General features: G+C 31.7%; 3 protein-coding genes across 3 annotated transcripts; 2 read left to right on the forward strand and 1 right to left on the reverse strand.

Moving 5' to 3' along the window:
- Positions 1-2,076: 2,076 nt before the first annotated feature.
- Positions 2,077-5,243, forward strand: LOC111617754 (suppressor of tumorigenicity 14 protein homolog). Its single transcript, XM_023359041.1, has 4 exons — positions 2,077-2,081; positions 4,121-4,371; positions 4,804-4,937; positions 5,012-5,243. The coding sequence occupies exons 1-4, from the start codon at positions 2,077-2,079 to the stop codon at positions 5,192-5,194; spliced, it is 573 nt and encodes a 190-aa protein (XP_023214809.1). The 3' UTR covers positions 5,195-5,243.
- A 1,144-nt stretch (positions 5,244-6,387) lies between these two features.
- LOC111617755 (achelase-1-like) lies at positions 6,388-7,913 on the forward strand. Its single transcript, XM_023359042.1, has 6 exons — positions 6,388-6,568; positions 6,639-6,697; positions 6,780-6,880; positions 7,189-7,439; positions 7,697-7,833; positions 7,908-7,913. The coding sequence occupies exons 1-6, from the start codon at positions 6,388-6,390 to the stop codon at positions 7,911-7,913; spliced, it is 735 nt and encodes a 244-aa protein (XP_023214810.1).
- Positions 7,914-8,309: 396 nt separating this feature from the next.
- Positions 8,310-21,086, reverse strand: LOC111617756 (achelase-1-like). The gene is made up of 7 exons (XM_023359043.1): positions 21,070-21,086; positions 20,509-20,582; positions 20,380-20,438; positions 20,212-20,300; positions 9,069-9,319; positions 8,564-8,703; positions 8,310-8,489 (listed from the first exon to the last, which is right to left on the reverse strand). The coding sequence occupies exons 1-7, from the start codon at positions 21,084-21,086 to the stop codon at positions 8,310-8,312; spliced, it is 810 nt and encodes a 269-aa protein (XP_023214811.1).
- Between the last annotated feature and the right edge of the window lie 4,789 nt (positions 21,087-25,875).

The raw sequence follows: 25,875 nt of genomic DNA on the forward strand, positions 1-25,875 counted from the left end.
GTCACTTTATTCTAAATTCATTTATTTATTCATTAGCCCGAATGCAATGCGGTGACAGTTGGTCTATTCCATATATTACTGCCTTAATTCATTGATACAGGGGAAAGTGTTTCGAAGTTTTTGGTCAGTCATCAGTCCCGTGGCGAAAAGAACTTGTAAATAACATATATCCGGTTACAATCTATAAATTTCTTCCTTCAAATAGTCTTCCTTAGACTAGAATGTAGGCTCTACGTTTTTTTCTGTGTTAACTTCGTGTCTAGTTGTTTGTTTACAAGTTCTATTGTCAGCAATCAACCTCTATCTTAAATAATAGACTGGTAATTTAATTACGACCGTTTTAATAAGTCTAGTATTTATGTGAAATTAAAGTCTTTACTAATAGTGAAATGGAAATTTAATTTCAGAATTCCAAGGTTCTTGCCAAAGAAAATGACGTTTAAATGTTTTAAATATTCAGAATATTTAACTAACTATTATTCTACTACTTAACGAGTTATGTAATCTAATATTCTAAATATTTTTTTGTAGATTAATGTGGAAAAGAATGAGGTCGTGGACATAAAGGGTAGATGATAAAGGGTATTCAACGAGAGTGGTGTGACGAATGCCGTATTTACTGTGCGCGTGATCGAGTTAATATTTAACTTGTATTTATATGGATTACATTGTTTAAAAGTTTACAGTCAATACATATTTAAAATGAAATTAAACGCCGTGTTTATAATAAACATACAAAGCACTAATAAACATGTTTGTGTGTTTGAAAAAATTCCTAGAATAATTTGCTATCTGCATAGTCGAAATTGTAAATGATATCTATTCACACTGTAAAAACGTCATATTAAAATAACGAAGGAAAGTAATCTCTAAAGATAATTTGTGCGAAAATTTATTTCGAAACATGCAATTTTTCTTCAGGTAATATTTTTCTTTATATTAAAAGTATTAACTTATCTATTGCAGAAATGTTGTCATTATATGCTAAAAATATATATAATTTTTTAGGAAGAGCATACATTAATTGTTGTATTATTAGAAATCCTTTAAATAGCCGACTGAATGAAAGAAGTAAATATAGAAAGGTTACTTATTACACATCCTGCCTATTTAATTATTACCATATACTATGTTTTTTGTACATCATTCAATTGACAAAGGCAGTAAGGCCAAAATACATTTTGGTTTAGTTAATTAAATAGGTTGGGTGTGTAATAAGCCTGTTTATTAGTCATAACTAAGTAGATTGTTGTAATTAAATAATACAGGAAAGAAGCGTTTTAATATGTGGGAAGGTCAGTGTTTTAGTATTTCGCTAGGGAATGTTTCACTACTTTATGATTGAAATATTTCAAAAATAAGATAGTTTTAAACATTATTTTCTACATTACTCATTAAGTGCATTTCGTTCTCTGTGTTCGTACAAATAAGGAATGCTTCTAGTTTTTCAAAATTACGAAAGTTTTACATTCGTTTACGTATGTAGTTATTGAGAAATCAGCAGTATCTCGGTAAGCTGCAGATCGTTTTCTCAATTCGACGAATCTTTGTCGACTCTATGCACTCACTCCGAAACGTTGTCAATACAGTGATGTGTTCTGAATGTTACTTGCATTCAGCAAACGTAATGAAGTACATTTTGTACTTTCGTTCTCCTTTCCCAATTCGATGAGTGCAGAAAGAATAGAGTAAATACTGCTTAGCATCTAAAAGGAAAAAACCACCGGGCAGAAATTCCAATGGGTGTTTTCCCGAATTATAACAGTAAAAGGCTGGAAAATACATTTCGAGTTGGTTATTAACGTTTCGAACGTCTTCCATTAATTATGTATGTTCTTCGATTATGTGTAGGATTAGATCTTCGATGTTGCTTTTTTCGGGAGGAACTACATCGAGTTTGCTCGACAATATGTTTAAAATCCATTAAACAAAACGAGTAAATAATTATAAACAAGGAATAATATGTAAACAGTTTGTCCTACTAATAAAAATAATGATAATGCCTAATAGATATTGCAGAAAAGGAATTCCATTACTGTTGCCTTTTCCATGGTAAAGTATAGAGAAAAGTCAAACATGAAGTAAGATGTCACTTGCAATAAAGGAGTGACTGCGAAGAAAACTGCAAATTGAAATTCTATGAAGTTAATTAACGCTTCCTTCTGACTGAGACATAAAAATTGTCCATTGTTCGGAGGTGGTGGTTGATTACAGGTGATTATTCGAACAAAAAATGCATATAAAGTCTTTGAAAAAAATGGCCGTTATTGAAGGTTCAGCTGTAATTTAGTGAAATGTTCAACTCATTTCACGTTTCAGCTAAAGAATGAAAATCTGTTACGTTCTAAATTTTACCATTTAACTGTAATAATATTCTGATCATTCAGTTTAATATCAATCTAATTACTAAGGACTGTAGACGAATTTTAGTATAGCCAATGATTAAAATATTGTAGACCTTCCTTACTGTGAAAAAATAAACAAAATCCTGCTTTAAATAAGAATATATTATACAAAAATTAATTCGAAGCATCAAAACAAAATTATCAAATTGTAAACATCGATAAATAAATGAGATACTTTATAAATGCTTAACATCTAAACAGGGGACAGTTTTTTCCATTCACACCACCAGAGAGATATTTCCCTGTTAGCATATCTCCGCGTGTTGTTGTGTTGACTATCTCACCACTATACTCCACTAAAACTGTTATAACACGCATATTTTCCATTTAAGAATGTATTTTCTAAGTGCATTAAGTTATTAATAGCATTTTTCATGTAGTGAATATCGAAAATTAATTAATGTTTGATATGTTAGGAACGTTTCATCGTGATAACCGCAGGCATTTAACGGGCTGTGACGATTGAGTTAACAAGCATCACACTTGTAGTATTCTCCTCTTGCTTCCAAGACTTCCAGAAACGTTGTGAATTATATATAGATAGCCAAGGAGACTACTTTGACAGGACCTAGGATCATTACTTTGTAATTTCAATTTTCTATTTTTTATGCGCTTTGTCCTGAAACTTTTCTGACAAAGAATGTAATTTAATTCGTAGATTAATAATTAAAAACACATAAAATTGCCTGGAGGTAACTTTCCTGAATCAATTTCGTGAGTTAATCATTAAATTTTTTTATCTATATACAGTTGTACCTCAGGATACGAAATTAATCCGTTCCGAAACTGAGATCGTATCATGAAAATGTCGTAAGGTGGGTTATTTTTCCCCATACGATTACATGTAAAACCAAATAATTCGTTCCAACACGAAAAACATACTGAAATTAAAGCTAAGTAGTACATTAAAAAAATATAATTTCAGTAAGGAAAACATTAAAAAATGCATTTTGTAGTTGTATATGTATAAATAACCATAATAGAATAATAATTGATTAAAAAAAAATGTAGTTTTATTTGCACTTTACCTTTGAGGATAGATGACGGTGGAGGTGTAAACTGGTGGCGGAAGAGAGGGAGAAGGGAAATGATACTAAAACTTAACTTACATAACATAATGTAACAATAACTTAAAAATAACTTAGAAAAGATAAAAAATTAGTGTTGTTTTATATATTTATTTTTAAATTTTTATTCAGTGCTTTTTGCTTTCTTTCCTTCACTTCCACCAGCACTTTCAGTGGATAGAGGTCGCTTGGTAAAATATCTATCCAATGAGCTTTGCCTACTTTTTAAAATGTTTCTAAAATGACTTTGGCAAATGTCATTACTCCGAGCAGCAATACGGCCAGTGTGAACCTTTGCGGGATGTTTCTTTTCAATAAAATCAGTCACTTTCTGATAATACCTCAAGATTTCCTTTATTGAGTGAGATCCTTCCACGACGAAGCAAACACGCGGACTAAGACCAATGAACAGAAGTGAATAAAAAATGGCGCTGCGAACTAATGTAACGTCGTATGGTGAGTTTTTGTTCGTATCGTGGAGNACTGTTTTCGAAAAGTTTTGAAAACGTTTCCCATTGAAAAACCATTATATTTAAACCCTATCTGCGTGAATTGGCAGAAATAACCAAACAAGTTATAATAAGCTTTAAAATCATATTTATTTATTTATTTTAATGTTTACGTATAAATTAATTTATTTTACTTTAGTATTGAAAGTCAAGATTTATATGGAAGAGTCGGTAACCTTAATAAATACCAGGGACGTAAAATATTGTTTGATAAAATAATTTTGCACCCGTCCTTTAATGGAACACTATATCTTTACGATATCGCCGTTTTGCTTCTTAATAAACCTATCGAACTTTCAGCAAATATTCAACCAGCACCTTTAGTTATAGTTGGTCCGCGATTTACTTCTGGTTATGCCATTATTGTCGGTTGGGGTGACATTGAAAAAGGTAATTTTGTTTGTTTATTTTTATTTACAAATAGTTAAATCTTTAAAGTTATTGAAAAGAAAATAAAACAATTTTGCAATATATTTAATTATACAAGTGTTTAATGTTAATTATATAATACAGTAGACTCCCTCTATAACACTGTTGATAATTCCGTGTTATATAAATTCCATGTTGTACGAGTCACTTAGATTTTACAAATACGTGTGCCGGGCCAAGATTTGTAAAATCTAAGTGACTGGTACAACATGGAATTTATATAACACGGAATTATCAACAGTGTTATAGGAGGATCTACTGTAACAACATTAAAAAATATGTCTGTGTTAATGTTTAATACAAGATGAAGTAAAGAATACGGCAATTATTTTCACTTATATAAACTTAATAATTCAACATGAATGAAAGAAACAGTTTTTTAATGTAATTTAGATAATGAAACTGCGTATCTTCACTCGGCAGAAGTACGGTTAGTGAATCCAAAACGTAAATGGATGAATTCCCCCGGTATTAAAACAACTGGTCAAGAAATACTGACGGCAACACCCGGAGTGGCTTTACTGAATGTAAAACGTTTACGTTCTTTGACGGTGATGACGTGCATTTTTCTAATTAATAAATTAATTATATTTGTTTATAGGGAGATTCTGGTTCACCGTTGATAAAGTACGATTATTCGGGTCAACACGTTGTCATTGGCGTTCTGAGTGGAAGTTACGCTGTCGCTAACGACGCTTTTATTTACATGTCAACCAGTGTTCATCACGATTTCATAGCCAGCAACTGCCGTGGAGTCATCGTATATCATGTTTTCAACGGTTGAGATTGTTAATTTAAAAATTGACTATTCTAAATACGTAAACTCCAACTGCAATTGCTTTTTACCTTAGCAGTAAAAAACAATCCTTTTCTTGTATTCTAAATGTTGAGAGGAAAACATTTCCTCAGTGTAGTAAATCGAATTTAAGTTATGTAATTATTTCCTCATAAATAAATTAAAAATATGTATTTGTTTTTATAAATAACGTGTTTCTAATAGCGTGTCAGAATGAATGATTATATTTTCGCCTACAATTATGTTTCGATTATTAATAACGCTACCAAAATATGAACAGATCAACATTAAGGGAGGCAAAATAAAGGAAGTTTATTGATATTTTTTAATCTAGTAAATGTACGCATATAATATAAAGTTCCAATTTACAGTTTCTATTGGGGCACAGAATCAAGAGTACACACAGACTACAGAATTAAAATTTTTGTTTATAATTGTAATAAGATATTTTTTAATCACATATTATGTGATATTAAAAAATCTAGCAACGAGAGTCACGTAACTTTATTAAAAAATAATATAATCGCGTGTGGCATCATCTGTTATAAAAACTTTTTATAGCAAAATCTAATAGTTTTAGTTAATATAAAACGGCAAAAAGCTTAATTTTCAGAGTAGGGGTGAGTGTTATAGAAAAAAAATGTGTAAAGGAGGATTTTATTCGTTACTAAGAAATAAACGAAGTGAAGATTTCTTTTTAGAAATGCCTAGTGTACAGTGAAAAACAACAACAGTAAAAAACAAATAAACAAATAACAGAGCATTACGTTCAATGAATTGTGTAAACAAAATTATTTTATTAGTCATGATATACAATAGAAATATTTCTAAAGTTGTACAAAAATATTCGAGTGAAACCTGAGAAAAATAGATTAGTACCGACAAGTGTTATCTTCGTGTATTTATTTGATTCTCATTATATAATAATTTATTTGCAAAACTAGATTAGGTGTTGGTTGAAAACCTTAACGCATTATACAGAATGTACAGAAGGTACTGTACGTATGTATGCTAGCGTATGTACTGTACGTACAGTAATTGTGCGTGATATTTTGTAAATTACTTTCTAAATTTAAAATTTCTCTGGTATTTGAAGTTTCAAATTTTGAAATTTGGTCGGAACAGCTATTCAAAATTTTTAATTNCCTTGCAAATGCTTTTATAGATATAATTAATAGGCTATGTCGATGCCCACAGAGCAAATACAAAGTGATGTGGAGTTTCATTCACTGTACACTGTATTTATTTACTCGACTGAATCTATAATCAGAAAAATTATAAATTACAGATTCGGATTATTATTCTTCCTCCTAAATGTTATATATGCCCTGTCAGTTTATGAGAGAAATGAACCCAAATCAGGTAGAAGAGAAAACATTGTATTTTTCAGATAATAATTCCATATTTATGAAATAATTTAATACACTTTTAGGAAGACAACGGAGGATTGTTGGAGGTAAAATTGCTAATGATGGAGAATTTCCATATATGGTATGTTTACTCATCTCAACTTTTATTAAAGATCAGATATAATTTACCTTATAGATACTAGATATAAAATTATTTAATTTAGGTAGCATTGTTCAGGAAATCACGTAACATTGACGAATTTCGTGCGGGTTCTACATTAATATCAACACAAACAGTACTTACGGCAGCACACTGTATATCCGGGTACGTTCATTTCAATTTTTTTGAACTCTTTAGACAAAAATCTAATTTGATCCGAATTCGGACTCTGGGAACTTTGAAACGTCAAAAAATGCAAAAATTTTGGGGTTCTGCCCGTATGTAGGGATGTATGACTGTGTTTGTGTGTGTAGGGGTTTTGTTTACTCTCTTTGAAGCTTAATGAAATTCATTTTTTCGTGCAATGATTATAATTAATTATTTAAATTAATACAATTAATGATTTAAAATGAGATTTGATAAAATTTATATATACATATTGTTTACGTAAAAAATAATTTATTTTACATTAGTGTTGGTATTGGAGATTTATATGGAAGAGTCGGTAACGTTAGTAAAAACCTGGGACGTAAAATATTGTTTGATAGAAAAATTTTGCACCCGTCCTATAATAAAACAAAATTTCTTTATGATATCGCCGTTTTGCTTCTTGATAAACCTATCGAACTTTCACCAAATATTCAACCAGCAGCTTTAGCCGCAGTTGGTCTGCGATTTACTTCTGGTTATGCCGTTTTTGTCGGTTGGGGTGACATTGCAAAAAGTAGGTTTATTTGTTTATTTTTATTTACAAATAGTTAAATCTTTAGTCATTGAAAAGAAAATAAAACAATTTTGTAATATATTTAAATATACAAGTGTTTAATGTTAATTATTTAATAACAACATTAAAAAATATATCTGTGTTATTATTTAATACAAGATGAAGTAAAAAATAACGACAATTATTTTCACGTATATAAACTTCATTGATAAATGATTCAACATGAATGAAAAAAACAGTTTTTTAATGTAATTCAGATAAAAAAACTGCGTATTTGCACTCGGCAGAAGTACAGTTAGTGAATCCAGAAAAACGTGGATGGATGAATTCCCCTGGTATTAAAACAACTGGTCAAGAAATACTGACAGCAACACCCGGAGTGGCTTTACTGAATGTAAAACGATTACGTTTTTCGCCGGTGATGATGTACATTTTTCTAATTAATAAAGTAATTATATTTGTTTATAGGNATAACATAATATAAGAATAAAAATAATATAATAGAATTCTAAACAAAAATGTTAATTTTGTAGTTTGTGTGTAATCTTGATTTCTTAAGTAATAATAGTATACGGCTGTATTTAGTACGGATACTCCGTTCTTTAAAGGCTCTATTGTGTCCATACCGTACTTATAAAAAAAACAAGGAAAATGCCGGTAAAATAATCAACTCTGTCATGCTATTAAAAACACGTTATTTATAAAAACAAATACATATTTTTAATTTATTTATGAGGAAATAATTACATAACTGAAATTCAATTTATTACACTGACAAAACGTTTTCCTCTCAACATTTACAATACAAAAAAAAGGATTGTTTTCTACTGTGATTGCAGTTGGAGTTTACATAATTAGAATAGTCAATTTTTAAATTAAAACATGATATACAAGAACTCCACGACTGTTGTTGGCTATGAAATCGTGATAAACACTAGTTGACATGTAAACATCAGCTTTATTAACAGCATTGTGACCTCCACTCGAGACGCCAATAACAACGTGTTGACCCGAATTATCTTTAATTATCAACGGTGAACCAGAATCACCCTATATATAAATATAGTTAATTTATTAATTAGAAAAATGTACATCATCACCGTCGAAGAACTTAATCCTTTTACCCTCATTGAAGCTACTCCAGGTGTTACTGTCATTATTTCTTTTCCAGTTATTTTATAACGAGGATTAGTTATCCATCCATCTTTTGGATCCACTAAATTTACTTCTGCCCAGCGGAGAAATGCATTTCTGTGTTCTTCACCTGAATTACATTTAAATAAAACTGTTCCTTTGATTACCGTTACTGTGTTGAATGATTAATTAATGAATTATAATTCAAGTTTATAAAAGTGTATTTTCTATTTCATCTTGTATTAAGCATAAATACAGACATTTTTTTCTGGTTGACTACACCTATAACACTATACTTGTGGAACTCAAAATCACGTAGTGTTTATGGCACGGGTACCACGACCAATGTTATAGTGTTATAGGTGTAGTCTATATTACTGTATTAAATAATTTACGTTAAACACTTGTATATTTAAATATATTGCAGAATTATTTTATTTTTTTTCTTCGATAACTTTCAACTATTTGTAAATAAAAATAAAGAAACAAACTTACCTGGTCCAGTTCTCCCCCAACCGATAACAATGGCATTACCAGAAGTGAATCGCTGATTTATTCCAGCTAAAGCTGTTGGTTGAACATTTAATAAATTTTGAATAGGACAATTAAGAAGCAAAATAGCGATATCGTGAAGAAATCTTGTTCCATTATATGATGGATGCAAAATTTTTCTATCAAACAATATTTTATGTCCTTTGAATTTATTAACGTTACCGACTCTTCCAGATAAATCTCGAATATCAACTCTAATGTAAAATAAATTATTTTATACATGAATATTAAAACAAATAAATAGATACGATTTTAAAGCGGATTGTAACGTAACCTCTTTGGTTATTCGCGCGATCTCCTGCAGATATGGTTAAAATATAATAGTTTTTCAATGGGAAACCTTTTCAAAACTTCTCGAAACAGTAGCTATAACTTAACAGATAATAGAAGAATCCTCCCCCACACAATCATCCATACAGAAAGAAAGAACCCCCAAAGTTTTACGTTTCTCGATGTTTCAAACTCCCCAGAGTCCGTAAATGTAATAACCTTCGTAGAGAGGGTATTTTTGACCGTTTGCCGTATTTTTCCTCTGTTATGTATATTGTTTGTTTTATTAAGTTATGGCAACGCAACATTTGGGTGACCGCTTAGGGGGGATACATTCCGGGAGGTCTTTTTAAGGGTAGCTGTCCCCTATTCAGGCGTTACGGACGTGGAGAAAACTTAGAAAACTCCACGTGGCCAGCTTGTTCTGGCGAAGCTCGAACCCCAGTGTTCAGGGAACAGCTTGGCCACTGGTGAGCTCTGTTATACATAACAGGTAGTATGGATGTAGCCGAAAAGAATAAAGCAATAAAAATATTTTAGTCTCAAAACGAATTTCCTAAATTTAAAAATCTACTTTAAGAATTTTTCATAATCGTTTCTAACTAAGGGAGTTCAACAACTAATAAAAGAACGTTTGTGTTTGAAAACTTTAAATGCTCTTAATGTTATAGAGATAAAACGAATTGTGGTCCGAATTTGTGTACTTCGTATAAGTTTACCTGATTAAACCGAAGAAATAAATTGTAGCTAATAGTGGTTGGTNGCTTTTATTTACATGTCAACTAGTGTTTATCACGATTTCATAGCCAGGAACAGTCGTGGAACCCTCGTATATCATGTTTTCAAAGGTTGAGATTGTTAATTTAAAAATTGACTATTATATGTAAAGCAATTACAACTGCAATTACTGTTTACCTTAGCGGTAAAAAATAATTACTATTAAAGTATCTATAATTGTTCGAAAGACTTTATGAATGGTATCCTTTTTTGTATTCTAAATGTTGAGAGGAAAACGTTTTGTCAGTGTAATAAATTGAATTTTGGTTATGTAATTATTTCCTCATAAATAAATTGAAACTATGTATTTGTTTTACAAATCACGTGTTTCTAATAGCGTGTCAGAATGGATGATTTATTTCTCTCCTACGATTATATTTCGATTATTAATAACGGTACCAAAATATGAACAGATTAGCATTAAGCGAGGCAAAATAAAGGAAATTTATTGATATTTTTCAATGTAGTAAATGTACGCATATAATATAAACTTCCAATTTACAGTTTCTATTGGGACACAGAATCAAGAGTACACGCAGACTAAAGCTATTATGACAACCTTCTAGTAATACCATCTCTCCGGAAGATTTTTGGAAAAATATAAAAAATTACGTTTTAATATAAGAAAACAGAAAGATGACGTTAAAATAAAATTACTGCTGGTTAACGGAAATCTACGAAAAAACAGGAAATTATAAACGAAACTTTTGTAGAACATCTTAACTGTGCGTGAATCAATCTTTAAAGCTAAATTCGTTTAAGAGAATACTAAATTCTTTAGTACTAAGAGAAACAACTGCAAACGAAATCTATTACACTATAATGAACTTAAAAACTCGTACTCCTCACATAGATAATTTAAATATGTACATAAAACAATTGCAGATATCATCGCTACAATTTCACCCTTTCTGACAAATTAATCCTTCGAAAAAGAAACATTTCCGAATAAATTAAATTATAATATGGTCATAGTGATACATAAAAATAAAGAATCAAAGATGAACATACACAATTACCGTCAGAATATTATCATCCCCGTGCTAATAAAAATAATAAAATAAATCTATAAAAATGTCATGCTGATAAGCAAAGCTTTCCTTTGTTATACGGTTGCAAACAATAAACTCCAATCATCTATAATATAATCGAGACGGGTTGATGATAATAATAATAATAATAATAAGTGCAGAGCCCAAACGGTCAGGAGTTGGAAGCTGAAATTTGGTACACAGTTAGGGTACGTCACGAAAACGCACACTAAGAAGGGATTTTTCGAAATGCCCTCCTGGGGGGAGAGGGACAGGATTAAGCTTAACACTTCCATCAACAATAGAAGTGTTAAATAACAATGGCGGTGTTAGGTAACAATGGAAGTGTTAAGTAACAATGGAAGTTTTAAGTAACAATGGTGTTGTTAAGAGAAAGCGACGTGCAAGATTTACAGGCGCAGATGCAGTTCTTTCGTTTTTGCGGGAAATCGAACATATTTTTAGAACCATCTAAAAGTTCTCTAATTAATCTGAAAACAAGGGGACTCAATTCTTGCATTCTGTGAAAACGGGTAAGGTTGACTGTAACGTAATAATCTTTATCTTAGTTATCGTTACTTTTGCCCGAGCAACGCCGGGCCCACCTGCTAGTATCTTAATAATTTTTAGCCATTTGTACGACCATTTTTATCATCCAGTTTTATTTATTCACAGTAAAAAAGCCACCTAAATCATATCTTCCCATTCAGTCACAGCGAGGGACAATATAGCGTCCACTCCCGTCGGAACATCGCTCCGTTCAGCGCAGCGAGGGTCGATATTAAAGCTCCGACACCGGTAGCGACAGTACTCTGTTTAAACTATAAAGTAGAATAAAATGACTCACATTATTAATTGTATTTTGACCTTTCTCCAATTTGCCAATTTTGTAGTAACTGTGTTCGTATTTTGCTGCCGTCATTTTCGAAATCCTGGGAAATTTGTTTTCATTGGAATTTTTCGAATTCCTCATTTCTGTTGTGGGTTTTTGTTTTCTTTCATTATTTCTTCTTAATTTTTATTCTAAACTTTTCAAAAAAACATAGAATTGAATGATTTTAATTAATGAAAAATTTTGAAGAACGATTCCACGAGGACGAGTTCAACAATGGTTTAATTTCATTGTTGATCTGTTAACAATTGTTTAAATATTGCATTGTTGTAATGACGTCACGAATGACGTCCACAGGCGTTTAGTCTTATAATTCGTACAAAATTTAGATATTTGAAAAATAAAATATTATATTTTATTTATGGAAGTTTAAATGACACAGATAACTTTATAGAGATCGGTATTTATTGTTAATCGCTATCCGGGTTTTGTCAGACCTATTGTAAAGTTTATCGTGGAAGCTGAATATTAATGTTTCCTGTAATTTGTTGGTTTTTTGGAAATGAAAAGGATAACATTAATTGTTTGTGGAATTCTCGATTGTGTTGATTCCGTTCTCATAATGGTTTTAAACACTAGAAGTAGACGTCCGAATGGCCGGGCTAAACAGGTGGCAGCCTACCGTTCTGGGGGATCCGTGATCGTATCGGGACTAGGTCAAAAAATCCCCAAAAATTTTTTGCGGTAGTCCGTTCGAATATGTCGGTTCCTGCCTCTCACTACCGGCAGCCCCTTGTGGCTAGGCCCACAATGGGGCTGCCGGTAGTGAGGGGCATCATGTCCATTATGGGCACAAACCCATAATGGACTTGATGAAAAAGGCCCTCTTAGTGTCCTCGGAGCAGAAAGAGTTTTAAAAAAAACACTAGGAGTCATCATCCTCTCTCAATTCACTACCCTATATTCATAATTTATATTGATTCTACTTTCTCTGTGACAGAAGAGAATATCGTGACAATTTTGAGTTATTTTTTCTATGCCTAGAAGATATTGGTTCTGTGATTTGGTTAGTATTTTAAATCATTAAATTGTGTAACGTTGTCTGACGAAAACATGGCTTTTTCTAGCAAGCCCATTATGGGTTTGGTCAGGCCCACAACGGGGAGGCAGGGGTGGCGAGGGACGGGCCCGGCGTTTCAAAACAGACCTCTCCCCGAAGAATTCCTGGAAATTTTCGACCCGTCCGGATTCGATACTGGGTGCCCCAAAGCGATAGGCTGCCACCTTAACCACTCGGCATCCAATTGTCTATAAATGTGACTAAAGTCTGAAACTATCAAACTTAAATAAAGTTAAAAAATTATGATCGTAATATTTAAACTTCACGCAATTTTAATTTGGCATTAAGGATTTTATACGAAAAACACCCAAAACGTACTAAACTGGACAATAAAGTTTTATGATTAATGTTTTGTTTCATTCCTATTCCCATTTGTCGCAGGTATATCTCTCCCGTATAGCAAGGTCTAACTAACTCATACTCCCATAGTGAAACGGGATATATAGACCATTCGTATATTGTTTTGTTAATTAATAACAAATTTGTTTATGTGTCTTTTACATTTACACTATTACTTATTATTAGCAAATGTTACCAGCATACTATAGTATAATTTATTCATCGGGTATTGCTATAAATAAGAAAAATACAGCAAATTTTAGAAAGATGGCCAATGATATGTAGAACCGTTATATGAAATATTTTATTTTCATACTATCTGAAAATAATGAAAAATGGTTACATTAATTATTACATTTAATGGTTTTAGTAACACAATATCGGAAACAATACACACACGCGGTGACATTGCACAAAATTCGAAATGTTTTCATCATATCGTAAAAATACAGAATAAAAAGTAAACACGTCATTTCTATTGTATTTGTACGTGGTAGGATAGAAAAGTTCGAGGACGGCTTATAGATAATGCTTTGAGTAGTTTAAATCACCTTCGAAGCAATCCTCTTAGTCGACGATACATCGTTTTCCAGCGCTGGTACAGCTTTACTGTAAGCCTTCCTTTCAACTGCATGTTTCACGTCACACTGATTTTACCTCATTTGATAACTGAAAACGACCTGAAATCGTTTCCATATTTTTGAGTCATCGTGTCTTTCATATTTTATTTTTTTCACGTTATTAATAATGAGTCACTTATCACTAAGTATAGGAAACTTAAAACGAATAGGCTTACGAAACTTATATACCAGGTATATTAAGTAAAATAAAAAATGTTTTTCTGTAAAACTTTGTAATATTTCTGTAGTGCCAGTATAATAAGTCCTGGTAATAGAAGATACGTTATTATAGACGAAAATTTATATTTTAGTAAGAAAAAANATAGCAGTGTAGACTCAAAATTCGTATATAAATAATAATAATAATTTATAGTATTATTTGTTTTATTGCGATCAATCGATTTCTTAATCCAACAAAAAATGAGGCTCTGTTAGACTTCAATAAGCCCTAGGCCCCGAAAAACTTAGATCCGCCCCTGTCTTAAGGGAAAACGAATCGAAATTATTTTAATCGTAAACACCAGAAATTAGAGAGAAGTGGCCAAAGATTTGACAGGCTATATTTAGACTTCCTACCCATCACACAAAGAGCAATTTAGAGAATAATTTTCTGCGGAAAACGGGAATTCGAATACGAAATAAAAATAGATAAAAAGTATTTTACTTTAGATACATTTCAAATATTCGAGCCTCAAAATTTATTAATTATTACAAAAAATATTTCGTTTCAATTTTCTTACGTTGAACTTTGAATTTCGGCAGTTGATCGAAGGGAAGAAGTTAAAAATGATTCCCTAAGCCAACAACAAAATATAGCATAATTGTTCTTAGGGAAGATAAAGCGTAATAACTTATTTTAGTTGCTAATGAATGGTAAAGAAGCAAGGGGTGGGAATTGGTCAAAAATGAAAATTTTATAGAACTAGAACTACAACCAAAATAATAAACAAATTTAAATAAAGAAAAATGTATATGTACGAAAGAAAAACAATTTATATAGGATTAATCAAAAAGCGGGACACCCATTTTAAAAATTAGATGGAAAACTCGTGAACCGGGTGGAAAATATAGATCGTTAGAAGATTTTCGCAATTGTGCTTTGTACAACTTATAACAATATCTTGAAAGGAAATTACACAGTGGGCCGTACTCGAATAACAGAATAACACTGGCAGACCAGTTAATTAATTAACCGAACGTTAAGCGCGGAGAGAACACCAAGGATTCGTTCGAGTTTAAATGAAATCATACTCAATCACCTCGATCTATACATTGAAGTATAAATAATTGTACATAAAGCAATTGCAGATATCATCGCTACAACTTCATTCTTTCTGACAAACTAATCCTTAAAAAAAGAAACATTTCTGAATAAATTAAATTATAATATGGTCATACTGATACATAAAAATAAAGAATCAAAGAGCAACTTAGAAAATTACCATCCGATTATTATCACCCCCATGCTGGTAAAAATAAAATAAATCATCTATAAAAATCTCATGCTGATAATCAAAGCTTTCCTTTGTTATACGGTTGCAAACAATAAACTTCAATCATGTCTTGATAATTTTTAGCATTTGCACAACGATTTATATCATCCAGTTTTATTTATCCACTGTAAAAATAGCCACCTAAATCATATCTCCCCATTCGGTCGCAACGAGGGTCGATATTAAAGCCCCGACATCGGTAGCGATAGTATTCTATTTAAACTATAAAGTAAAATAAAATTACTTACATTTTTAATTGTATTTCGACATTTCCGGAATTTGCTAATTTTGTAGCAGCTTTGTCCACATTGTGCTGCCGTTCTTTTCGAAATTTATTTTCATTGGAATTTTTCGAATTCCTCGATTTTGTTTGTGGGTTTTCATTTCTTTCTTTACTTCCTCTTAATTTTTATTCTAAACTTTTCAATAAAAAAACATAGAATTGAATGATTTTCATTTATTAATGGAAAATTTTGAAGAACGATTCGACCAGGACGAGTTCAACAATGGTTTAATTTCATTGTTGATCTGTTAACAATTGTTTAAATATTGCATTGTTGTAATGACGTCACGAATGACGTCGTCGGCGTTTAGTCTTATAATTCGTACAAAATTTAGATATTTGAAAAATAAAATATTATATTTTATTTGTGGAAGTTTAAATGACACGGATAACTTTATAGGGATTGGTATTTATTGTTAATCGCTATCCGGGTTTTGTCAGACGCAAAGTTTATCGTGGAAGCGAAATAATAAAATTATAAGTTGGCCTTCAAAATATTGAAAATTGCTTTGAGCAAGAGGATTGATTTGAAGGTGATAGTTTTAAACTATTTAAAGCAAGCAACTATAAGCTTTTGTATCCTACCACGTACAAATACAATAGACACGACGTGTTCGCTTTTTATTCTCTATTTTTGCACTGTGATGAAAACATTTCGAGTAATATGTAAATAAATTGGGAGATAAAAGGGGAGTTACTATACTTCGAGTCTGTTCTTTTCTCGGTCCGAAGGATCATCATAAAATCGAAATTTTTATTCGCTTTTATACAGACACGAAACACCAGAATATTACATTTTTCAATTCATATTACTATCAACACGAGTGTATATGCAAGGATTGATCCGTCTTTTTCGCGACAGGGAGGCGCAAAAATGACGAAATTCGCTGAAAAATCCAAACGTTTTACATTAAATTTCGTGGCGACGCAACAATAAAACTCTGATAATTTGTTGCGAGCTGTTTAATTTTTCTGTTCGTGTGATTAAAATTGGTTTATTTCAAGCGTTTTCTGAGTTTTGCACCATTTGCAGTGATTTCATCGGTAAGTTTCTAAATCAGAAACTTTCTAAATCAAGGTATTTTTGCACATTGTTCAGCCGAATATCACAATTAGCGACAATGAATTTTTGACAAAGCTGCATTTAGATAACAATTGATCGTTTTGGTCAGAGAGACTACGAATGGGGTCTTTCCGCTTATTTTGGAGATACTTTTCACCCTTTTTATGGTTAATTTTCGTTAAACCCAAATCCCATCGAATTGTTAAAGATGTGTAATTGTTAAAGCAAAATGGGAATTAATAAATACAATGAATTGTTATTTCCCGTTACGGTTTATATCTCTTATGAAATTCGCGCCGCTTTAATTAATTAAAAATGGTTGCAAAGATTAAAATTACTATATTTAATAATTACAGATTTTATCATAATATTGATTTGTGACTTTGGAACTTTTATTTCAATTAAAATCTTTTATCGTAAATCTTTACTGCATTTGAACATGAAATATCTATATATTTCTTACTTACAATTTAGATGAAATTAAGACAATAGAAATATTTCTTAATTAATGCAAGTTCCGTTTTCACAACATTCGCTCATGTTTCTTTGCAGAATGGATAACTTCAAAAAATTAAAGGAGTGGCACACCTCGGGCCAGGGCCGTGCCGAGCCCGAGGATGAGGTCTCGTCTTCGCCTGGTGTAATACGGATGGTACCGAAAGGTGCGGAGGAGGAGTCGCGTACACCCGACATCAAACGGGTGGTCGTCGTAACTCCGGACGACAGCGCCTCGTCTCTCATCCATTAACTGGAGCGGCGATATCCCGAAGTTGAGGGATGGACGATGGAGACGAACGGTCACGTGAGACGGCACTGGACAGAAAGGAGTCCGAAAAAGCCGTGGTGAAGCGCAAAAGGCCTTGGTGGAAAAGGTTTTCTGCTGCTTAAAAAAGTAACACTCTTTCTTCCGAGCCTTCTTGCGAGGATTTCGACTTTCCACCGAATGTGACACAGCCACCCGGAAGTGACCTTTCATCCGTCTATGACACTTTTACCCGGAATTGATCTTTTACCCGGCTACGATTTAATCAACCGGACTTGACTTTCCATCCCAATTTACTGACGGAGTATCCGTCAGTAAATTGTATGCACTTCCACTTCGTTTAAAGTGCATAGAAGTGACAACGAAACATTAAGCAGTGTTCTCGTGTTTAACACGCGTTACGCTGTTGTTTAAACGACTATAACTGGCCAAAACAACTTATAATATTTCTACTAGTAAAACATTTCACCACAGAATAACGGAAGGAAACGATTTCCATCTTGAACTTTAACATTGCAGTGGATATATGTCTAAAGCAAAACTATAATTTGTTGAATTTACTGGTTATAGCTGTATATTCGTTTGTGAATGGTTGTCTCTTTAATCGGACTTATTCTTTCAGTAGACTATCTTACAGCATCAATGCATTTCGAACTGGTTTTATATTTCCAGTTCTTTTCACAGAACTATAATTACTCCAACAGTTAAAACTGTACATGGAATTTTCACCATTGTATATAAATTCTTATACTTAATAAAACTTATTGAATTTAATACTAACAGTTTAAAGATTCGATATTTATTGAAGTTACGCAATTTTAGATTAATTTAAAATTAATAAGAATGTTTCTGACAGTTATGACGGAAAATAAAGTGTACATGATTCATAACGAATAAAAAAAAAATTCAAATTTACTGAGCAAAATATAATTTTAAAAAGTTGGATGCTTGTAGAAAAACAATGGTATTAAAAATAAAATCATATTAAACCGAGGTCTGGCAGCACATTTTATAAATACGTTTTTAACATCAGAAAAATCCTAAAAAAATACATCTACAAAAAGCTATATTTGCATAAAAATATTATGCCTGTTCGTTTTAAATTTCCTATACTTAGTAATAAGTGACTCATTATTAATGACGTGAAAAAAGTAAAATATGAAAGACACGATGACTCAAAAATATGGAAACGATTTCAGGCCGTTTTCAGTTATTAAATGAGGTAAAATCAGCATGACGGGAAACATGCAGTTGAAACGAAGGATTACAGTAAAGCTTCCACAAGCTGTACCAGCGCTGGAAAAAGATGTATCGTCGACTAAGAAAATTGCTTTGAAGGTGATTTAAACTATTCAAAGCATTATCTATAAGCCGTCCTCTAACTTTATCCTACCACGTAGAAATACAATAGAAATGACGTGTTTACTTTTCATTCTGTATTTTTGCGATATGATGATAACATTTCGAATTTTGCGCGATGTCGCCGCGTGTGTGTATTGTTTCCGTAATTGTGTTACTAAATTCATTGAATGTAATAATTAATGTAACCATTTTTCATATTGCAATATGTAAATTATTCAATTCATTATTAGAACTTTAATAAAGAATTTAAAGAATATATACATTGATATACAGTAATACCCAGAACTTACGCGATAGGTAGGACAGAGCGATAACCACATAAGTCGAATTCGCGTAAGTCGGGGTATAATTTTGCATATAAATACATACAAATAATTTTTAATTGGGGCCGGAGACTAAAGAAAACAATAATTTAGAAAAAAATGTTTAATTAATAAAACCTTAGATAATACATATGTATAACAAATTTTGTTATTATACAATTTTTCACATTTACTTGATTATCACACCATAATTTTAACATTGTTTCCATCTCAGTGATAATACCATAATGTTTACGAATGATGCTTGAATTTAAAGATTGAGCATTTTTCGTAGCTTCGAGAATTTTTTATTTACCTTTTATAATTGTTCTGACTGTCAATTCCAGTAGATCAAACTTATTTGCCAATTCACAANTGTACTTCGTATAAGTTTACCTCATTGAACCGAAGAAATAAACTGCAGATAATAGTGGTTGGTGCAAAAGAGAAAAATACCACTTGTATATTAAACTTTTCCCTCGTTTCTATAATCCTTAGTGATTTCATCTTGGCTAGTATCGCTGTCTGGATCAGAGTAATAATTAATCCAGACCTACACCGTAGGCTGATACCCGAAAGTATTGCAATTGGGTTTATTTGACACCATTGAAATTTCGTTGATTTATTAAACGATTATTGTGAATGTGTTCGATACATTCTTTCTTAACCCGAATAGAACAGCAGAGATTAAATTTATTAATATTTATTTAATATTCAAATTTTAAATTATTTTCATATAATATTAATCATCAACTTGCATGATAACGAGTACGTTGTTTATCAAATTAGTTTTTTGTCTAAAGAGTTTTAAAAAGTTTGAAATGAACGTACCCTTCTATAGGATGAGCTGATCCAAGTACTGTTTGTGTTGTTATTAATGTAAAACCTCCACAACAGCTATTTTTCCTGAATATTGCTACCTGATTAAATATATTTACATCTGTAAGGTAATTCATTATATCTGATCTTTAATGAACGAGTTTAAATGAGTAAACATACCATATATGGAAATTCTCCATCATTAGCAATTTCACCTCCAACAATCCTCCGTTGTCTTCCTAAAAATGTATTAAATTATTTCATAAATATGGAATTATTATCTGAAAAATACAATGTTTTCTCTTCTACCTGACTTAGTTTCATTTTTCTCGTGAACTGACAGGGTGTATATGACATTTAGGAGGAAGAATAATAATCCAAATCTGTAATTTATAAGTATTCTAATTATAGATTCAGCCGTGTAAATAAATGCAGTGTACAGTGAATGAAACTCCACATCAATTTGTATTTCTCGACCTCTGCTCTGTGGGTATCGACATAGCCTTATAATTATATCTACCGTTTCATTGGCGAGGCCCCAAATAAGATCCAATATTACCGAAATACTGCTATAACTGTATATTGTATAACTGCCAAAAAATTCCTGGTGTTTTTTGACAGCCTGGATTCGATTCGTGGATTCCCTTAGTACGGAATCTTTCATTGGCTTTTGTGGATCAAGGATTTTTCGACTGCAATATCATAATGGTATAGAATTTGTGGCTTTTTATGGCCGAAAATATGTTGATGTCAGTACTAATTTCTTTAAATTAAATGTAAATTCTGTATTATATTAATTTAATACTTATCGTAGAATTCAAATAAAACTGATTTAACTCATTCGTTCAAAAATTTTGATATAAATCATACCTTAATATGTCTTTCATTTTATGGACGTGATTAAACGTTGATATCTGAAATAATAATGTAAATATTATATATACAGTTTTGCAAATGAGAATGTAAAACTTACGAAATAAATTCATAATCATTCTGCAACAGCAATAATCTCAATAATGAATAATATACAATGAATTATTAATCTGTAATACACTATGTATTACACAGTTTTCTTTTTAAAAGAATAATAAAAATTTTGTAGATCATAAATTTTATATATGCGTCACGATTTGCAATAAAAGTATTACAGAAACATTCGGGTAAAACATTAAAAAACGTGAACGTCGAACGTCGAGCGCTGCTTACAAGTAAGCAACGCTCGACGTTCGACGTTCACGTTTTACGGATGGAAACTTCGGCCGCAACCTCTCTATTGATTATTAACAATCTGTGACATGCCATAACAAGCAAAAATTTAAAAAAACTAGCTGGCTGAATGTTAATAAATAGAAATGTATTTTGCCCTTTGTAGATTGGTGTGAAAAAGAATAAATTCGTGGATATAAAAACGTAGAACGTAGAAGTTATCTAGCAACAAATGTGTGATTATAAAAGTTCTAAGTTTAAATACTTATTTTATATATATATATAATATACATGATGCATTTGGGAAATTAAAAAACTTTTACTTACCTTTCTGTTGCTTAAGTTACTGCGAAACTTCAATATTTGTGTGAAGTTAAATGCCTTTATTTATGCTGCAACACGGGGAAGTTAATATGTAACTTGTATTTATAATTATATCGTTTAAAAAATTTCAATGTATATATATTTAGAATGAAATTAAATACATTGTTTCTTTATTATAGATATGTCGTTAAAAACGCGATGGTGTTCGTAAAATAATATTCTTAGTATAATTGCTCTCTGTATCTTGAAATTGATACGTGTTTATACAATTGTAATAACTTCGTATAAATGCAGAAAAAGGGTGTTTAAAGATGATATTTGAAAATAGTTTTAAACATAGAATTTTTTTCAATTCTTTAAACAATTTCTATATACAGTCGACCCCCTATAACACTGTTGATAATTCCGTTTTATATGAATTCCACGTTGTACGAGTCACTTAGATTTTACAAATACGTGAGCCGTTCACAGACACGCATTTGTAAAATCTAAGTGACTCGTACAACGTGGAATTCATATAAAACGGAATTATCAACAGTGTTATAGGGGGTTCGACTTTGTATTAAAAGTGTTTAATAGAATAGGAAAAGCTGGTTAAAATAAACGAAGTACACTATATCTGAGAATCATAAGCTTTACTTCTGCTGTTGAAATGTCTGGCAGATACATTGTGAATAGGATCGTACTTTTCCATTATTTTTTATTTGCGGGATTTATATGTTTTTCAGGCATTAAAGCTGAAAGGCACATTAAACAATACAGATTATATATCAATTCGGTTGTACAAGCATTAAATAATACCGAGGATGTAAATCTGGATAAACCAATTGAAATCGTAAATTCTGAAATTACGTATATGATAATGACAACTGTACCCAGTCTACACTGTGAGTAAATCGTATAACAAAGAAATATCGCGTGAGTTTGTGTTAAATCCATTAAACAGGACAAAATAATAAATTATAAGATAGGAAAAATATGTAAATAGTCTGTATTGGGTTTCTTTATTTGTTTTCTACTTTCTAATATAACACTTATTGGTTACTGAATTATCCCTGCTTTTAAAAAGCGAACTGTTTTAAACAGAGGTGTCGTGACAGCCTTGTCTATCTCTCACTGATATTCGGGAGAGATGGATCATTTTTTATATGGGATTTAATACAGAAATAAGCAAAATTGTATGAGTAACGTCCGACTAGAATGCCGCATGTACTGTACATTACACTAATAGCTTCATGATAAATAAATGGCAATGAATGTGACTTTTTTAAAGCTCTTTCTGCCCTGTGGACAGTAAAAAGGCCTTTTTTAACAAGTCCATTATGGGTTCGGTTAGGTCCACAATGGATCGACAGGGTGGTGAGGAATGCAACCCGACCACCCCTGAAAAATTCTTGGGGATTTTTCGATCCGTCCGGTTACGCTCCCGGGTCGTCCAGAGCGGTAGGCTGCCACCTTATGACCGTAATATTTAAACTCGAAACAATTTTAATATGGCATAAATATTTTAGTGTGAAAAACATGTAAAACGTACTAAACCTGACAATATCGTTAATGTTTTGTTTCATTCCTATTCCCATTTTTCGCAGGTGTATCTCTCCTTTAAAGCTAGTCCAACTAACCCGCAGGTTTCATAGTGATATGGAATAGATAAACTACTCGTATATTGTTTTGTTAATTAATAACACATTTGTTTATGTGTCTTTCACATTTACACTATTACTTATTTGTTAGCATATGTCACCAGCATACTATAGTACAATTTTTTCATCGGGTATTGCAATAAATAAGAAAAATATAGAAATGTTTATAAAGGGGTCATCTCTCCCGGATTTACTATATAATTTCTACATTCTATCCTCTTTCTAATGGTTAAAATTACTACTGAAATATATATACATAAATTTTATACTTGTTTTTTACTTAAGATTTGTTAACATATCATCTAGGTATGAATAATTTCAGGTTTTAGAGATTGATGTCTAATTTGTCAGTAATTAAAGTCAATAGGTAAACAAACCAATAAGTAATTTAAAACAGCAATAAAAGCCCCCCCTTCTGGTACCAACCAGAAGGGGGGGGGCTTTTATTATCTGAACCAAATTGAGCTGTAATTTAAAATATTCGTGGACCTATAAATAAATGTCGTCCGTCCGTTCGTCTATTCTTTCTTAATCTGAAGAACGGAGTTAGATATGACTCCTTTCAGGGAGAGATTTTTGAATTGAAATCAGTAAATTGATAGCAACAGAATCCCAGCGGCCATTAATTAACAGGAAAAGTATTATTTACAGAGGCAAAAACACTACAAATTTGTGGAGGAGAGCATAAATTATAAATTAATTAATGTATTTATATTTCTTATATATCTTATGTTAGTTTTCCTTCGGTATTAGCTACCCGTCCTTGTGATTTAATCAGATAATGTTTACTAACTTCTCTATGTCTTTCTGTATCAATTTCTTGTTCTTCTGTACTTTGGATTAGATTGCTTATTAATTTGTTCTATTTACTTACGTCATTACGTAACTCGTCTACGATCTATTTGCTTGATACTTTAGTTGATCTTTCTGAGGAAATTCTAGAACTTCAACTGCTTATTGACGATGTATGGGATTCATTATAGAAACGTCTGAATGTACTTGAACTCAGATCCATATGAGCTCTTTCCTTCGCAAGAATCTCTCGATGTTTCAGATAAAATAGTATTTCGGGTGTTTCGTATTCATTTAAAAAAAAAAAAAATTATACAAAAATCAATTTTAAATTTATGCCATCGACCTCAGACGAATTATGAAAATTTCACGTGACTATCTCCGTACTATCCACGTATTTATGACTTTTGTTTAACAAGTAAATCTTTAAAATTCCTTACAATTTAATATTATTTACAAAACTAAACTTACTTATAAATATTTTATTGTTTTTCTTTGTTTATTCTTTCTGTCTTGTAAACACTAATACTAAATATTCTCAAATTGAATTATTCAAATCTCTGAGTGAGAGCTCCTGACTCAAAGAAAAATTGGACATTGCTCGGAGGTTGAAAAAATAGACGTTGTTTAGAGATTAGAGACAGCCATTATTGAAGAGTCAACTGTATTTTAATGAAATATTTAATTTATTTTATATTTTATTCATAATTAAATTCTTTCTTTCAGAGATTCATTTCACTGTCGATGATTCGGCATATTCTCCATTTAAGAAAGTGTTTTCTAAGTGCATTACAGTTATTAATTGCATACGTCATGTAATGAATATCGAAAATTAATTATCTTTGATTATATAAGATTTGATTATACAGTAGAGCGTCGTTTATCCGAAGGTCGGTTATCCGAAGGAATTCCAGTCGACAAATTTAAATTTTCGCCAGTGCTGTGGCGCTGTAATCTTTGGCTATGTCTTCGGCTACTCAAATATTTTACGTTTTTGATACTAAATTGACTTCTGANAAGTATAAAAATTTATATACAATGGTGGAAATTCCATGTACAATTTTAACTGCTGAAGTAATTATAGTTCTGCTTTAGACATATATCCACTGCAATTTTAAAGTTCAAGATGGAAATGGTTTCCTCCCGTTATTCTGTGGTGAAATGTTTTACTAGTAAAAATATTATAAATTGTTTTGGCCAGTTATAGTCGTTTAAACAACAGCGTAACGCGTGTTAAGCACGATAACAGTGCTGAATGTTTCATTGTCACTATTGCCACAGTAGATGCACTTCTATGCACTTTAAACGAAGTGGAAGAACGAATCTCGAATGTTGTCCAAGTATCCGTCAGTAAATTGGGATGGAAAGTCAAGTCCGATTGATTAAGTCGTAGCCGGGTAAAAGACCAATTCCGAGTAAAAGTGTCATAGTCAAGTGAAAGGTCACTTCCGGGTGGCTATGTCACATTCGGTGGAAAGTCGGAATCCGCGCAAGAGGTCTCGGCAGAAAGAGTGTTACTTTTAGCAGCAGAAAAACAACCTCTTCCACCGAGGCCATTTGCACTTCACCACGCTTCTTCGGATTCTTTTCTGTCCAGTGTCGTCTCCACCGTCCATCCCTCAACTTCGGGATATCGCCGCTCCAGATAATGGACGAGAGACGAGGCGCTGTCGTCCGGAGTTACGACGACCACCCGTTTGACGTCGGGTGT

This window comes from Centruroides sculpturatus, unplaced genomic scaffold (assembly GCF_000671375.1).
Source record: "Centruroides sculpturatus isolate CEXI.00-Female unplaced genomic scaffold, Cexi_2.0 scaffold1410, whole genome shotgun sequence".
Lineage (NCBI taxonomy): Eukaryota > Metazoa > Arthropoda > Arachnida > Scorpiones > Buthidae > Centruroides > Centruroides sculpturatus.

Excerpts from the sequence above, each read along its gene's own strand:
- LOC111617754 (XM_023359041.1), top strand. Across the intron at positions 4,372-4,803 it reads TTGGGGTGACATTGAAAAAG|ATAATGAAACTGCGTATCTT; the intron begins GTAATTTTGTTT and ends AATGTAATTTAG. Across the intron at positions 4,938-5,011 it reads CCGGAGTGGCTTTACTGAAT|GGAGATTCTGGTTCACCGTT; the intron begins GTAAAACGTTTA and ends ATTTGTTTATAG.
- LOC111617756 (XM_023359043.1), bottom strand. Across the intron at positions 9,320-20,211 it reads TCAGCTCATCCTATAGAAGG|AGTTGATATTCGAGATTTAT; the intron begins GTACGTTCATTT and ends ATTTTACATTAG. Across the intron at positions 8,704-9,068 it reads TTGGGGGAGAACTGGACCAG|GTGAAGAACACAGAAATGCA; the intron begins GTAAGTTTGTTT and ends AATGTAATTCAG.